An 18337-nucleotide genomic window follows, 5' to 3' on the forward strand; every position below is an offset into this window, starting at 1 on the left:
CTGGTGATTCTTAGCAGGCCTTGAGAGAGTGTATCTTGGATTGACTGTCACGTCTTTCTAAGAAAATATTTTGTAATTTTTATTGTCTGTTTACACATAATATAATAGTTATCATTTCTTGAAAAGGCTTTGAGTTGAGGTTTATAAGTATGATTTCCAAAAGTTGCCTTTGTTTTGTGTGTGTTTTTGAAGTAAAAATCAATTTTATTTTAAGTAAAATAATTTTAAGTAAAAACCAATTCTTTGTGGATTGGTATCAGAAAACCGTAACTTTGTACGAGAACTTTTGTCAAACAAGTTTTTCTTATTAGTAGATAAAATTTCTATAATTAGGGGGAATTTTTTTTCCTTTACACAAAGGAATTATTATTTAAGTAAACACAATACACACATACGCTTTGATTTAAAGGATTGAAAATTTTTGATTTAAAGTTGAAAATTGAATGTTTTCATTTATAAATATTTACATTTTTGTAGTTCATTAACTCATAAAGTTGGGTTGTTGTTTTACTTTTTTAATTTTATAACTCTCAGTTGTCCAATTGTAGATTAAACAGTACCATGGCATTTTCTGGAAATGAAATTTGAGCTAGAGATCTGAGAATGTGTACTGGTTGAATATAGCTTTAAGTGCTTATTTGGTTTTTATTTTTAATTGTGTAAGTAATATATAGGTATTTTTCTTTTTGTAAAAAATATTTTAATTATAGTATTACAGATAATCCTAATTAATTTTTACCACTAATCCCCTAATCCCCTTCTAGTCCCCTTCCCAGAAGTTATAACTGTTATCAATATGGAGCATAATTTTTCACATTAGGCATCTTTATATGGCAGGGACACTTAGTGCAAAAGATCAATTATGGATTAATTAAAAACTTGAGGCCTAGGAAACATTTTATCAAAAGATAAGAAATTGTAAAATTAAAGCTTTAGAAGTCTTTTACTGTGTGATATATTGTCTTAAAGTATAGTGTCTTCTCTTAAAAATTGAGAAAAAGAGAAAAGAAAATCTTTATGTATTTCCAATTCTAATAAAGATCCTAATAACATTAAAAGTAAAACATATATATTTTATCTCTTAATGTGTATTTTCTAGTTATTTTAGTTTTCAGAGGAATCTAGGCTCAAACAACTAAACTTTGATTATCTTAGTAGACTTAGGCAACTTTTTTTTCTTCCCCCTTGGTTTAGAACAACATTTGATAAGAGAATTTTACTAGGTTATCAGAGACTTGAATTCCTGTCATTACTACCACCAACTAGCTATATGACCTTAAACAAGTCACTTTACCTTCTTAGGCCCATTTCATCTATAAAATAAGGCTGAGTTTAAGATAGTTGTCTTTTCCAACTCTGAATTGCAATTTCTGCTGTCATTTAGCTCTTAAGTTTAACCTACTGTTTAAAATCTGCCTTAGTGTCTGTTTTCCTAGGTACTGTATCAGTTATCTATTGCTATGTAACAAATTACTCCAATACTTAGTGGCTTAATACAGCAACCATATATTTATTTATTGATGATCCTGTGGGTTGTCAGTTTGGGCCAAACTGAACTGGGTCGTTCTTCTGCTGGTCTCACCAGGGGTCAGTTGTATGGGAGACTGGGCTGAATGGTCTGACGCGTATGTCTGATGATTGGTGCTGGCTGTTATCTGGGGCTTCCTCTCCATGTGGTGTCAGGGTTCCAAGAGGGTAACCCTACTGCACAGATGTTTATTAAGCCTCTATTTGTATCATATTTGCTGATGTCCCTTTGGCAAAACCAAGTGACATGGCCAAGCCCAGAGTCTCTGCTGGAGGGGACTACACAATGGCATAGACCAAGGAGACCGTTCATATACCCGTCTACCACCAAGGACACCGTTACTATACCAGTCTGCCACCAAGGAGACCGTTCATGTGCCTGTCTGCCACTGAGGAGACCGTTCACGTACCAGTCTGCCACCGAGGAGATTGTTCACGTGCCCATCTGCCATCAAGGAGACCATTCACGTGCCCGTCTGCCACCGAGGAGACCGTTCACGTACCAGTCTGCCATGAAGGCCAAAATGTATCCACCTGAACCCCATACACTGAGGAAGCGAAGTGTTTCCATTGACTGAATTTTCGTTGTTGACTATCTGCCGGCATTTGTTCAGTCTCCTGGTTCTATTTCATCTTGTATAGGCCATCACACTTGTCACTACATTTATTTACCCTTTCAGCCATTTCTACTTGTGTCCAAGTAGGAATAGGACTATTGAGATTTGCCAGCTGGTGATCTGTATCAGGATGAAATTTCTAAGAACATGCTGTGTGTTTTACTTAGAGACCAACAAAGATGGTTTCTTTGCCCACAGTTCCTGCAATTCTTTTTGTGTTTCCTCTCCTTGTCTTATTTTAAGGAACTAATACTGCATCTCGGGGTGTGTGTGTGTGTGTGTGTGTGTGTGTGTGTGTGTGTGTGTGTGTTTGTGTTCCAAGCTCTTTCTGTCTGAGTTTGTCGGACAGTGAGAAAATGAAATAGTGCCTATGAATAATTTGTTGGGTAGTTTGTTCCTGGGTGATTTCATGGCTAGTGAAGTAATGAGTTAACTTTGTTTAAAAATAGTAAACACTAAACAAAAACAATCTTTGGGACCATTGAAGTCACAGAATTGGTTTTTAAGATCATTAGAGCTAAAAGTTGTTTCTAATACAGAGCAGGTAAATGAGACATAGAGTTTACATAAGCTGTCCAAGATCACATAGTTAACATGTAACAGGATTGACACTATGCTACAAAATTAATGTCTGTGTTGGAAGGAACATGACGGGGATACCTTGGTTTTGAAACCTGGCTTAGCACTTGTTAGTGGGCAGGTTTTTAAATATCGTTCAGCTTTCCTCATCTTTAAGATGGTAATTACACCCAAGATTGTTATGAAGATTAAACAGAAAATATGTAAGAATGTCTTCTATGTTCAGTAAATGCTGGCTTTTCCTCAGTTCAGTGCTCTTTCCACTGTATCAGGCTACCTACCTTTCACAATACTTGCCATCTAACCATTTTAACTAAGGGTATCTCAAAACAAGTAAGAATGATGAGGGTGGCTTTCTTTTTATTTTTTATTTTTTTAGCCTTATTTGTATTTCAGAAACTTGTCCCTTCCATCCCTGTCCCTCTCTTCTCCCTCTTCTGCATCCCCTGCCCTTCACTCTCCCACCTTTCTCTCATTCATTTATTCAGTCATTTTCTCTCTTTACCTCCCTCCCTTCCCCATTTCTACCCTGTTTGATTTCTAGGACTGATGACTTTTTCATGTTATGTTGCTCAATAAAGTACTGAACGTATTGCAGGTATCCTAATACCTAATGTCAAATGTTTTTCTTTATTTTCCTCTGTTCTTATATAACAGTTTCTCTGACTTCTTGGGATCATGTGCTCTTCCTTGCTTCTTCAGGCTAGTCTCATGACTATTAATAAATCTTTACATTTCACAAACTGACATCTTAAAAAGGAACTTGATAAGAATAAAAGCTGGCAATAAAATTGCAGGTTTTTCTGAACTTAGGAATGGGTTATTTATGCAGCTAGTCAGAGAAGGGTTTCCCTCTTAGAAGACAAGAATCATTCAACTCTTTTCATGACTATGGATACAGGAGTTATGAAATGGGAGGAAGAAGGTACTTGGTTCTGGGATTTTTTGTTTACCTGTGAACTAAGAGAGGATTCTCTCTTTTGGGAAGACACCTGTGAGAGAAGATGTATTTCCAGTGATTTGGAGTTGTGAGTCATAAATATAATAGGTAGGTAGATTACTGTTGTGGTTTTTAGATTCATTATTAGTTAAGTAGACTTTGGTTAGGGAAGCCTGGAAATCAAATCACCATTTAAAACACAGTGCCAGTGTGATTATTTGTTGAAGGAATAAGTGAATCAAACCAGTAAATTTCTAAATAAACTTTAAAAAATACCCTATTTTTAAGTTGGGGGCTTGCTGTAGTGATGTTTGTATGTATTATATGTACATACATATGTACATCTACATACATATTCATAAATTATGTATAAAACTAAAAATCCTGAATTGTAGGATAGGGATCTTAACCAGGAGCATACCAGTGAATTTCTGGATGGTGGGTAAACGCTCTTAAAATTATATGCCAGATAATATCTGCATTTTTCTGGGGAGAGGACACAAAAGATACATAGGTACTGAGATTCTTAAAGAAGGAGGTGAGTGGTTCTAAAAATGTAAGAACTCTAGCAATAAGATGTATAGATCTGTCTGTACGTATATGTATGTATATATGTAACAAGCTGTTATCCATTGCCTTAGAGTTTATATCTGGTGTGAAATCAGTGGTAGATGGACCCACCTGATAGAATTGTGATAATCATAATCATTTGTGACAAACAATATTGAATACTTTGTCATGATTCTGTTTCTTAAGCCATTCCTGGTATTACATTGATTTGCCAGGAATTTGATACAATCTATAGGTAAAACATGTCAAGAGATATATATAAGTTGGCTCTTAACCTAAACCCATCAGCAATATAAAAAATATTTGGATGTTCCATTTCATGCTTGAATTCCATACTTGGCTTTTAATCTGTATATTTATTACTGGAACCTTACATTTAACCCCCAAAAGGCTGAAATATATTCTTTTCCTAGTGCCATTTCCTGCAAGATTTGAATGAATTATCAGTGCTATATATTCACATGAAGATTCTGGCCTTCACATTAGATTCCATCCCATACATCTAAAATAAATTTGGAAAGGTTGATGCTTGTTGTGAGGGCCAATATATTAATTTTAAAATTTTACTTGTTTTAAGCCTCATTTGTTAATAAATATAGTTAATGAATTTTCAATAGTTACCTTTGGATTATATATTAATACAGTCACCACTATAATGAAAATATATATAACTGTATTTTAATATCTTGCTTAAAATTATGCATATACAGAAGGTGCCCAAAAAATGTATACACATTTTAAGAAAAGAAAACTGCACCTCAATATATTCTCAAAAGATGAATACAAGTCATATTTTGACTTATGCAATTACAAGAGGTGCTCAAAATGGTTACCATCAGCGTCCAGACACTTCTGATTACAGCGAACTACTGCTTGAGCAACGTCGACCAAAGTGTCCACTTGTACACATTTTTTTTGGCACCCCCAGTATATAGGTAGTCTTTGTAGTTTGAGTTCCAAATCATGAATAGAAAGGTAAGCGTATCAAAATTTTTAGTATGGTTAAAAATAACAGCTTTATTAAGGTGTAATTCACACACGATAAAAACGCATCCTTTTAATGTAAACAATGCAGTGGTTTATGGTATGCTCACAGAGTTGTGCAGCCATCATTGCTAATTCCAGAATAAAGTTTTAAAGATAGTTTTTCTGTGGGTATTTTTTTCCTGTCATGACTTTCCTTTCCACTTGATACACAAAAATTGACATCTTAACAGAATATTTTTTTACCGTTTTCTAAAAGTTTTCAAATGTTGAACTAAAAGACCAAGATAGGTCATAAGTGAAAGCTACCCTTGAAGTATAATTAGGGCAGTTAAAATGAAAATTCTTATTTGACAAAATAAAAGGAAGTGTTTTTTACTTGAGTGTATATCCTTTGTTGAAGTTTTTGTGTAGGATCTTCAAATGAGTTGTCAGTCATATGCAAAACTCTGTCTACTTCTTAAAACTTGAATTGAGGAAGGAAATGCTTTGTACCAACATGGCAAATACTTCATTATAATAAGAGCATTTCTGTTTCTTCCTCTCATACTACTTTGTTCATTGTACTGTATCTTTCTCTAAGGGGTAGAAACTCTTTAAGGAACTGCCTTGATTTTTTTTGTATGCATTGAAGCAGTTTAAGCAGTGTTTGAAGTATTTTGATAAAAGCAAACTTTTAAGAAAATTATTGTTTTAATCTCCCATAATTTTCAATATTCTTAGTGATATATGATGTTTTTTATTTTTCTCTTAATTGGGACTTAGAAACTCATATTAAATGCAGATATATAATAGAACATATGGTTTATTCATAGCATTTAAGAATTTGCAGGATTAGTTTGTTACTACCATTATACATCGCTTTTTATACTGAATGTACTCTAGGTGAAAACATGATTCTGAATAAGTATTAAAAATGCAGTTGCATATAAATACAACTGAATTTTTGTCTAATCTCCTGATTCAAAATGACCCAGAGAAATTTCTGGTTCTGCTAAGGGGCAAGGAAAAATAAGCACTTTTCATTCGTTAGAATATGGAAAAATGCTTTATAAAAATGTATTTTTCTATCAATAGGTCCAAATTATTTTAAAATATTTTCTACAAAGTATTATATATAACAGTGCTAATGATTATACAAAATGTTTCCTCATATTGTTTTACTTGTTTCCTATAGGAAAAGTAGCCATCAAAAAAGAAGACTTGTGTAACCACAGTGGCAAAGAAACTTGGTTTTCACTACAGCCTGTTGACTCCAATTCAGAGGTTCAGGTAAATATTAAGGCTTCAGTGACGTAGGAGATTGTCACAGAAAATGAGTGAAAAATGAATTATACTAGTTCATATACATAGAGCTTATTTCACCTTATTTTAAATTCTGATGTAAATATTCTAGACCTTTGAGTAATATATGTAGTAAAAGGAAATGCTTGGCCAAATGAATTCAAGAATAACACATGACTTTGGGGAGGTTGTATTAAGGGGACATTTTTTTCCTTACTTAGTTCTCTTGTTTGAATCACAGTAGCAAATTACCAAATTTTTTTAGATGGAGGAAAGTTTTAAGGGAAAAAATATGTTTTATTCTAACTTTGAAGAGAATCCCTAAATGGCTGTGATTTGATCTATTGCTTTACTCTGATAAACTAGACATGGGAAAATGTTATTCATTCAAACCACGCCTGAGCCCACAATACAGAACCTTTAGTCCCACACTCCACCCTTCCTAGTGTTCACCTTTTCTTTATTTGAAAGGGTATCATTACTCTTTCTAAGGCTCTTCTTTCCTCTTGCCAAAATAAGAGATGTTACAAATTCTAATATGTGAGGAAAGATGGATGTTTAGCCATTTACCTTAACTTTCTATTTGTTTCTGAAAAATCTGAGTTGCTTTTAGAAATTGTTATTTCTGTCTAAAGGGAATTCTTTTTTGTAACCGTATTTATTTATAAAATAGAGTAAGGATTGTGAAACCATTTCCCGAGTGCATAACTGCAAGCAGAATTCTTCCTCTCTAAAAGAAGCTATAATTTGACCCTGTGACTCAAACAGAAGTTTAGAACAAGAAAAAAGTGCTGTGCACACACCCACAGATAATTGCAAATAAAGTGCCTGTGTCTCTGTTTCCTCATAACCTCTCAAGCATTGTCTTTGATTAAATTCTCAAAAAATTAAGTATTGGCATGTAAAAGCCATATTAAGTACCTTCTTAAGTACCAGATGCAATGGAAACTTTTCCCATTTTTTCCACTGTGCCCCATTTTAGTGTTCTTTTCTTTCCATTTGACAATAACTGTTATTCAGATCCCAATTATACAGTATGGTAAATGATCCAGGTGAGAGGCAATGTGGTGAAGTGGAAAGAGTCTTAAACTAGAAATCAGAAAATTTAGGTCCTAATTTTCATATGTGGTTAATTTACTGACCTTGAATTTTATTTCTATAAAATGGAAATAAAGGTTTCCATGTTGACTCATATGATTGTGAGAATTGTGTGAAATACCTTTAAGAGTATTTTGAAAGCTGTTAAATGCTATCCAAGTGTAAAATGCCTATTTACCACCACTTGATCAGGTGGCAATTTCCCTAATATAAACCTTTACGAAAAGGCAGATGTGAAAAATTTAAAGTACTAGTTTTTCTTTTTTAATAATTTTAACAAAACACAAGATAAGAAAAGGCTTTGAGAATTTGATCCAAAATGAAATTTGAGGATTATTTTAAGATATAGTTTCTAAAATCCATTTTTTTCTTATGACCAATGTAAATTTGCTAAGTGACTTAAGGGCCCTAACACTCAAAAAGGAAAAATCTCTATAGAATATTCTCTATAGAAGTATAATGTCAACTTTTTTATTTGCTATGAGTTATTTTCATGACCATGAGTTTATTAACCTCTACAGCTCTTTTTTCTTAAATGATACCTAATTAGTAAGAGCTGTTCACTATTCAAAATAAAATTTGGAAGGACAAATACTTTAGGAGGAGGGAGGAATGCATAACACTTTTCAGATTAATATATACCATTGGGAATGTTGTTGTTTGGCCCCAAAACTGATCTAGGAATACTAAATTAACTTTGTTAATCTAGAAAACATAGGAAAGCAGTCTAGGATTCATACAAATCCTACTTTGTCAATAAATTTGTTCACTTGCATAAATTTTATAAAATTTTACAAAAACATCACGTAAATGAGAGTCATTGATGGAGACATAGGAAAAAGCTACGAGACAGATTGCGTTCAGCAGGAATCCCATCTAATAATTGCTATTAGTGATTATAACAGTATATACCAAGCACAGTATTAAGTACTGAAGATACATTATCTCTTTTAATCTTCAAAACAGCATTATGAGGTATAGGTGGCATTACTTCCATTTTACAAATATGGAAAATGAATTCATATGTTAATTGATGTCTCCAGAGTCACAGCACTATTAAGTGATGGGACCATGATTACAATTTCTATTTAGAATCTTGTCTGATGCTAAGACTCCTAACCACCGCACCCTACTGCCTTTCACTATTCTGTACTGTTGGTCATAAAAAGGCTTCAACAGAGATTGTTAGGAGGATCTCTTAGGGACCATCTGAGTATAAGGAACAGAAGCCTACTCAAATAAGCTCAAAGAAAAAGCAAGGGGCATTAGAAAGTTCCTAAGGAACTTCTTGGAGTATAATTACAGGAACTTCAATTTGGCCAGTAAGAGCTAGAAAGTTGTCAGACATTTACAGGGACGCTGCATCTGAAGTTGTGGTCAGGGTCTTACAATAATAAGTCTAGTCAAAATCATTTTTGAAGAGTTTTAAATTTCTCATAAAGTACACTAAAATATTGGGTAGTTGGTTGACCTCTACATAAAATCTTGCATTTGGGGCCATCGTGAAATTAAAATATATACTGTATCTTTAAACTTCCACTCAGTAAGCAGTAAATCCTGCAAGAGGCACGTGGGAACTGAGACCCACTGATTCATTTCTCCCTACCTGTATGTTCACTGAACTTACTGACTGTAAGTGCTCACTGGTTAAGTAGTATTTTTTTATTTCCTTTTCATTTTGTAAAGTGACTACTTAATGTTTTCTCTCAATCTGTCCTTCTCATTTTAATAACTACTCACTTTGCAAAATGCAAGGGAAAGGAAACAATACAATTTAGTGATGAGATGCTGTTACGTTCTTTTTCTATGTCTGATGAGACTACGTGTCTCTCCCTTCTGCGTCTCTCTGTAAATCCACTCTAATCTCTTGTTGATAGCTGAAAAAGAAGGCCATGTCAGCCTTTGAGTCTACATGGCCAGACAGTCCCCTCACTCTCTAAGATCTGATTCAGTGCTCTGCCACAATTTAGAGAGAGAATTTGGCCAAACTTGGGTCAGATGTCCACTGCAGTCTAATTTGATGTTATTGGGGGAAAAGTCACTATAGAGAAGTCTGTTTTGGGGCTTTGGGTAGGCATGTCCCTTAAGAACAGGATTTGAGTAGAGGAAATGATTGATCTCTGTACTTGAGAAGGGAAAATGTTTGATTTCCTAGCTCGACCACTAATTGGCATTTGTTTCCAAAATAGTTGCTGACCTATCTATAGTTGTCTGAGGATCTTCATCTGTGAATTGAGGACTTCAATATGTAGGATTCCCTTCAGTTTCAGTAACATGCGAAAACATAATTTAGCCCTCAAATGAAAAGATCCCTATAGTAGTAAGATGGGATTTATACCAAAACAGTTGAAAAATTGCCAAGAACTCTAATCTCTTACCTGGACTTGTTTCCCAGGTGCTTTATTATTTTTTTTAACGTTAGTTATTTTCAGTTTTCTTTTCAAACATTCAAGATATTGATATTTCATGAATGCATTTTCTACACTTTTGCAGTTTTTCCTTCTGGATTGGACTATTGTCTGTCCATTCTAATCTGCCTTCAGACGCCACAGAGGGTCAGAGAGAGAGCACAGACGGCTCTCACTATGACTCCCCATGACATTGTGTCACTGCCAAGTCTAGTGGGCATATTTTAGTCCTTTTCTTAAGTGATTTTCAGCAGCTTTTGATATTGTTGACCACTCTCTCCTTTTTGAAGCATTCTTTTAATTTCTGGTCCTGTATCATCCTACTTCACTTGGTGTTACTCCTCCACATTCTTTGCCATGTAAATGAAGTTAATATGGATTGTGTTGGTGCCTCTTCCTATAAATTCTCTTTTCGCTTTGGTGATCTGCAGCCATGCTGTTAGCTATTTGGTCCTGGAAAGGTTTTTCCTTTATTTATTAGGTGCTATGATAAAGAGCGTGCCTTCACATAAGACTGATTAAACCAAATCTCCCACATGGAGAAGCTGGTGCTCTCATTAATATGGGTGTTTGTCTCACACAACTTGTACAAGCAGTAAATCCAGATGTACTGTCAATTGCATCCTTTTAATGTAATTACTTAGTTAATAAGTCTTTACCAACAAGCTAATCTTGAATTTCTGGATCATGCCATAAGTTATTGATTGTTTTGTAGTTTTTCTTTTGTAACATGGCTTCTGCCCTCCCTGTTTAAACAAGTATTAAAAAAGAAATGTGTTGATTATAGCTAATAATACATACATCAGGTTTTTTTTTACATGCCCAATGAAGACATAATTGAATATAAAGATATAATTTATTGTAGATTGATTTCTAAAAAATCATTTGTAAATTTATAAACATGAAATAGCAAAAGAATGAGCCTTCTAGATCATAAGTACTTCTTTAAGGAGAAAAACAAATTTATCCAAACAGAAATAAGAGATAGTAAGTAAAACCTTTATTTTGTTTTTCATCTGACAGGTAGTTATGTCCAAAATTATTTACAGATTTAATTTCTATATATGAAAACATCTGTCAGAAATCTAGAAGTTGGAATTTTTTTTACCCCCTCATAAGAAGCAAAATTTTTACCAGATGAAATGTACTGTGTTCTTTTGTGTGGAATAGTTGTTAAAATTTAGTGTTTTGTGATTAAAAACTAAAAAAAGTGTTTAGACTTGTGATTTTAAGTGCATGCATTGTGTTTTGCTCAAGTACCTATATTCATCTGAATTTCCCCAAGTGTATGCAGAAATTTACGTATCCTGTATGTTACCAAGAATAACATAATATAAAATAAAAATAATCACAATCTGTGTGAAATATTTGTAAAAGTAATTGAAATAAAGTTAGCATATAAAATATTAAGGCTTCAGACAGTACAAGAATAATACCAGAATAAAGTTCTAAATATACTAATACAAATTAATATGCTATATTTGCATATACCACCCTAATCAGTGCTATGAAATACATAGAATATATTCCAAAAATTTGGTTTATTTTTAATTAAAAGTAGAGACTGTACTGCCAGATAACTGATCTTCCAATGTTTTGTGACAGATATAAAAGGTATACTATTTTGTTATTGAATCTCCGTTAGGATATTGGATAAGAAAATAGTTGTGGACCAAATCATATTGCATGCTTGTGAGCAAACATAGTTCCTTGTTAGAGTCTTGCAGTTACTTCTTTGTAGGTAACGTCTCTGTTTTTTCTAGTTGCTTTTAGGATTTTCTCTTTATCTTCTGTTTTCAGCAGTTTTACTATGCTGTGCCTACGTGTGATTTTCTTTATCCTACTTGGCTGTTCCTGGGGGCTCTTGAATTTTTGCCTTGATGTCATTCTTCAGTTTTGGAAAATTCCAGGCAATTATCTCTTCATCTTTTTTTTTCTTTTTTCCTTCCCTATTCTTTCTCCTCTCTTCCTGGGACTGCACTTTCATGAATAATAGACCATTTTGCTCTGTCTCTTATTCTCTCTCCCTCCCATAGTTCATTTGTGGATATTTTATGTTGATTAATATGCCTCCCATTTCACCAATCCTCTTTTTAGCTGTGGCTAATCTACTATGAAATACATCCTCATTTTGGTCTTCTTATTGCTTAATTCTAAATTTTTCATTTGATAACATTTTATACTTTCCACTTATTTGCTAGGTTTTTTCCGTTTTGTTTTCTGTCTTAAAGTTTTTTTAAAACAGCTATTTTAACCTCTGTCAGTCAACTACAATATCTGCATCACCTATAAATCGGCATCTTTTTTGTCAGTTTTTTATTTTTGTTTTTGGTGTTTGTCTTGTCTTCTGGCATGCTTAGTAATTTTTGATGGAATGCTGGACATTGAAATATAAAATATTTTAGAGATAATTTGAAACGCTGAGTGATACTTTTCTTTTTCTTCCTCCAGAGATTTACTTTTGCTTTTGGCATATGTGTAGGTTAGAGGCAGTTTACCTTAATCCAGTTAGGGATTTGGCTGATTCCAGGCTAAGTTTCAGTCTCTGTAAGGCAGGACTGGTCTATGTTGTTCATTGTTACTCCTCAGGCATAATAGTTCAGAGGTTTCAACAGAAAGCCTGGGTGTTTACCAGGGCCACTCTATCTTGGTGGGCCCTGGTCTCCAGTTTTTATCTGCCCAGTACCAGGAGACTGTGGAAAGCTTTGATTAAGCTGAGTAGCCTCTCCGGCCACTGCTGAAGTTAGGAAATCCCATTCAACAAGCTTCTTCGGATGCCTTACCAGCAACTTCTGTTTTACATCTCATTGGCCAGAACTGTATCATAATATGGCTATCCTTAGCCACTATCCCTGGCTTCAAGGGAGACTAGGAAATGTTTTGCTGAACTCATAACTGCCCTGTCAAGAAAACAAACAAATTGTTTTGCTGCAATCCAAATCTACAAAATGATGACAGATGTAAGTAACACCAAACTTTTGTGTGACTGTAGTAAGGAATGCTAAATAATTTTTCTAAAATGTACACAGATTTAGGTTTCTGACCCTTAAAAGTAGCTTCACATAATTTTTAACTTTTTGTTCACTTTTCTTTACTAAAAAATAACACACACTAGTAGTAGAAACCAAAAAAATTTAGATGAGCAAAAGAAAAAATTTGAAACTTTACCAATCAAAGGTAAGTTCTAACAATGTTTTAGTAGATGGCCTTGTAGTAATTTTATGTAGTAATATATAGTATATTTTATTTTTACAAATTAGCATTATATTATACACCCTATTTTGTAACTGGTTTCTTTTACTAAGTAACATTTCCATGTTAAAGTATACAATGAGGTAATATTTTACAGTTTAAAAATTATAATTTCCTTAATTTAACTCATAATGCTTTTTAATTTTAGTGTGCTACACTAATAGTATGCATCCTGTGTGTTTACCTGTTTTGCCCCCACTCTTTTCTTGACCAGGTTAATATACAATTATGTTATTGTTAACTCATCCCAAAGGGTTGTTGTGTTTAACAGCCAGTGGTGGTAATGAACATATTCAGTAGGCTCTGACTCAGTGATAATAATTCCTGGTAGAATCCCATTAATTATCTTTTTATTTCTAGGCTTCACTTGATACAGTACTATGATTTCTAGTTGTGAATGAAGTTATTATACTTTTTCTCTACTCTGTTTTAATGGATCTTAAATTGTCTTCCAGTAGATTCTAGATATTTCCTGAGAGACAGTTGGGAGCATACAATTTCTATCATAAAAATGCATATACATTAAATAGTAAAACTGCCTTGAGATGCAAATGTTGGTGCAGTTTGGCTAGGCTCACTCATTAGCTAAGTGATACACATGCCGGTGTGACAGCAAACATGACTCAAAACTCTAATTGAGTAATAATACAAATTACTACAGATGGACCTCTTCAGGGTCACTCTTGAATAGAAGGAGTTGTGAGTATTAAATGCAGGACTAAAACAAAAGACCTATTTTATAAATTACATATGATTTTATAAATCTTTGTGCTTAGATTTTTAGTGGAAGATTTGCTTAATGTAGTTCTAACTCCACCGAACTGCTAATTTTACTACCACTGATGCCTTTCTTTAGAGCTTACCTTTCTTATGTAGACTTTTGTGTTGAGATCTGTCAATATTTATTGTTCAGCACTTAAACTATCTTTCTAACCCTGAGCTTTGTAGTTAGTGAACCTCAGATTCACTCTTGTATAACAAATCCCCGTAAAATAGTGAGGCTGATTCAGGTTAGATTTCTGTGAAAGAATGTTGGGAAGAGGTTGTTCCAAGGAGGAACAGTGACTAGATAACAAACTTGCTTACCTCTGATGAAATTATTTATGTCATCAGCCCCTAGACATCACACCCCTGAAATTTCCACTAGGCACCGTGGGAATTTGTCTTGTCAGCTGGGTGGAGGTAATCTAGCACTGATTCTTAACCAGTTCAGAATTGCTCATCACCACCAGTGGCAGAGTACAAATAGCAAGCACTAGATTATATTGTTCCTAAGCCTTTGTTTCTTAAGAACTTGATAGTTTGCTTTAAATTTATTCTACTGAATTTTTTAAAAATCTAATTATTAATGGCTATTTAAAAAAGTAACCCTTGGTTTTCAGTATCTCATTTTTTTTTTCATCAAAGCTCTTGGCCATATATTATCTTTTGTTTATTGTCTCCCCAACTAGATTGTGAGATTCTTATAAGCAGTGACTGTGTGTTATGTATATATGGATTCCTACCCACTCCCACACTGCCTCCTAAAATCCATAAATCTTTGTTAAGAGAAGTGTTGACAGATTGTCTTACTAGCTTTAACTTAGTTTTATTGTTTTAGAATTATATAATTTCTCTTTTAATGATACTGCCTCCGTCCTTATTGATGGTTTGTCTTTCCTGGAAAAAGCATTCTACATTTTATAATTTGCTTTTATTTCAAAGTTTTATAAGACAATAGTGTTATCTTTATTTGTAATTCTTGATAATTGAGATACATAAATATTTGTTGAACTGGGCATAAAATTCTTAGATTTGAATACCATGTTTGATATAAGCATTTGGTGCTTATCTTTCAGATTTTGATCTACATTGTTGGTTATTAGTCATTTAACAAGTACTTAGTGTGGGCAAAGCCATGTGCTAGGAATCACTAATATTTTAGTTAGTGTGTAACTAGATATTATGAGTACCATTTGAAAAAGTATATACCTTTAATTAATAGTTTGTCAACAAAATAGACTACTCAGTTTATAATGTGTGGTTTTTTTTTTGTCATTATAGGGTAAAGTTCACCTTGAATTAAAACTGAATGAACTGATAACAGAGAATGGAACTGTGTGCCAGCAGCTTGTTGTACAGTAAGCATATTTCTTTTACCAAAATTAACTAGAAATAATTCTCCGTTTTGTATTTTTTGAATCTTAAGCCAACTCCTTATTTTAAATACTTCAGAAACTTTTTTCAGAAATGAAACTGCTGTGCCATTCATTTATTAAGTTGATTTCCAATTTATTTTCTCCTATTTAGTCTGTTCGGGTTATGATGAGTCATTAATTCATTCAACCAATATTTATTATTGAATGTGGGTTAAATGATAGAATAGGCAAGAGGATGTTATGGATCACAGATAAGCGTGTCTTAACTACCTGGCAGGAGGGAGGCAGAAAGGCTTCCTAGTGGAGGGCCTCTAGGAACGAGGACAACACAGAGCAGGGCATTAGTGACCCTGGGACTAAATCTAAATGCCTACCTTGAGATTACCAGTATTGTTACCTAATTTGAATTCCTTTTTTCCTTTTTTGCCCTCAAGTCTTTTTTTTTATCACCCAAACTCTAATCTTCTAACAGTTCTGGGAATCCAACCCAATCCTTTACCTTTTCCTTCTTAACCCAGATTCTTCCTCTTCTAAATGTTTTTTCTATCTCTGTCTTAACTGATAGCTGAATATCTCCTGAGATACTGTTTGCTCTACTGTCTTTTCAGTCAGAGGCCGTATTTTCCACCATACCCAGATACCTTAGAGCCAGGGAGTAGGATAAATGTTACTCTACTATTGCTGCTCCAAGCTATAATTTATTCTTTCTCTCTCTCTTTCTTCCTTCCTTCCTTTCTCTCTCTTTCTTTCTATCTTTTTTTTGGTTTAAAACAACAAAAATTTATTTTTTCACCGTTCTTGAGTCTAGAAGTCCAAAACCAAGGTGTTAGGCAGGGTTTGTTCCTTCTGGAGTCTCTGAGACAAAATCTCTCTCAGACCCCTCTTCTAGCTTCTGGTAGTTGCCAGAAATCCTTGGCAATTCCTTGGCTTTTTGACACATCACTCCAATCTCTGCCTCCATCTTCAGTGGCGTTCTCTCCCTGTCTATAATTTATTCTTTTAATTATGAGCACCCCAGCTCCTTTAAGGCATCTGCTCTCTATATAAATATGTATAAATTTATATTTATGTATTTATATATTAAATATTGTATGTAATTTACTTGGTTAATTTTTTCTGATCTCTTAAAGAAGGTTACATATATCATGATCCTTAATATATCAATGTGTATTTCCTAAGAATAAACGTATTCTCTTAAATAACTGTAGCAGAGTTATCAAACTCAGGAAATTTAACAGTTACAATAAAAGTATAATCTATAGTTATTCAATACTTTAATCTACAGTTATATTTCAGTTTTGTCAACTGTCCCAGTAATGTCCTTTAGACTTTTTTTCCTCTCCAAGATCCAGTCCAAGATCATATATTACATTTAGCTGTCATGTCTCTTTAATCTACTTAACTTGTAATCATTTTTAGCTTTTCTTTGTCTTTCATGGTATTAAGATTTTTTAAAGAATACAGACCAGTTATTTTTTTTTTTTTTCAGACCACTTATTTTTTCAATTTGGATTTACCTACTAAAAACAATTCAAGATTTCTTTACAGGTTTTTCCCCCTAGACTGCGAGCATATACTGAAAGTATTTGGATTAGTCCCTCTTCCACTGCTCCCTTCCTCTGCTTAGTTTGGTTGTGCTGTACATGTGAAATACAATTAGTTGGGTTGGGTTGGTTTGTTTGCATTTAGTTTAATGTTGTTTCCCCCCATCCTTGTTGATTTACTTCTATTTTTTGAATATGTAGAATATTCGCATGACTTCAAAAGTCAAAACTATACCAAATGGCATTACTCAAAAATATGTTCAATCCCTGCTTTCTATACCTACCTCCAGGCAACCATCATCTGATTTCTGTCCCTGTAATTTTGCCTTTTCCAAAATGTCATATGAACAGATTCATATAATATATAGTCTTTTGTGTCTGGCTTATTTAGCTTAGCATAATGCTTTTGAGATTCATCTACATTGTTGCATATATCAATAGTTTATCCTTTTTTAGGTATTATTTCATTTTTTTCTCATCCTAACTTGGTAGATACTGTCATCCTCATTTTACAGATGACAAAATGATGCACAGATTGGTTAAATAAGCCCAGGTTCATACAGGGAGTAGTAGAGTGGATTTGAACTTTCAAAGTTTGATTTTTTTTTTTTTCTTTCAAGATAATCAGATTTACAGGAAATTGTAAAGTACAGAGAGGTCCTGCACTCAGTTTCCCTCAGTGATTACATCTTACATAATTGTAATGCAATATAGAAACCAGGAAATTGACCTTGTATAGTATACAAGTATTACATATCATTTCATCGCATGTGTAGATTTGTGTAACCAGCACCACAATCAAGATACAGAACTATTCTATCACCATAAAGATCTCTTTATAGTCACACCCACTCCTTCCCCCACCACCATCCCTAACTTTCAGCAACATCTAATCCGTATCTATAATTGTGTCATTTCAAGAATGTTTCGTAAATAAAATCTTATGGTACATGACCTTCTGAGATTGGCTTTTTCAATCAGATCCATCCAATTGTGTGTGTTTCTTGTGGATAGAATGTAGTTGGGTCACTTTTTGAATGTTCTCTGCCAATCTCTTTTATTTAGTGAATTTATACATTTACTTTTGATGTATTATAATTATTGATATGTTAGGCTTAAATCTGTCATTTTTGTTTTGTTTTCTGTTCCCTTCATTTTCTGTGCTGTTTTTTTGTGAGTTACTTGAACATTTTTTAGAATTCCATTTTGACTTATCTATAGTGGTTTTTAATCTCTAGTGTATATCTTTGTATACTTTTTTTTTAGTGGTTGCTTTAGGTATTACATCATACATCTATCACATCGTAGTCTACTGGTATTGACATTTTACTAGTTAGAATAAAATGTAGAAATCTTCCTCCTAACCCCTTTACCATTCACCATTTGTAATATAATT

The 18337-nt window shown here is 33.5% G+C and overlaps 1 protein-coding gene across 3 annotated transcripts in view; it reads left to right on the forward strand.

The window, feature by feature from the left end:
• Window positions 1–18337, forward strand: part of RASA2 (RAS p21 protein activator 2) — a 102399-nt gene that overhangs the window by 31258 nt on the left and 52804 nt on the right. For all 3 annotated transcript variants that reach the window (XM_074312934.1, XM_074312935.1, XM_074312936.1), the window contains exons 4-5: window positions 6395–6489; window positions 15303–15379. In XM_074312934.1, the coding sequence (XP_074169035.1) occupies window positions 6395–6489; window positions 15303–15379 (172 nt within the window). The remainder of the gene's footprint in view (window positions 1–6394; window positions 6490–15302; window positions 15380–18337) is intronic.

The sequence above is a fragment of the Rhinolophus sinicus genome, linkage group LG10 (genome assembly GCF_036562045.2).
Source record: "Rhinolophus sinicus isolate RSC01 linkage group LG10, ASM3656204v1, whole genome shotgun sequence".
NCBI lineage: Eukaryota > Metazoa > Chordata > Mammalia > Chiroptera > Rhinolophidae > Rhinolophus > Rhinolophus sinicus.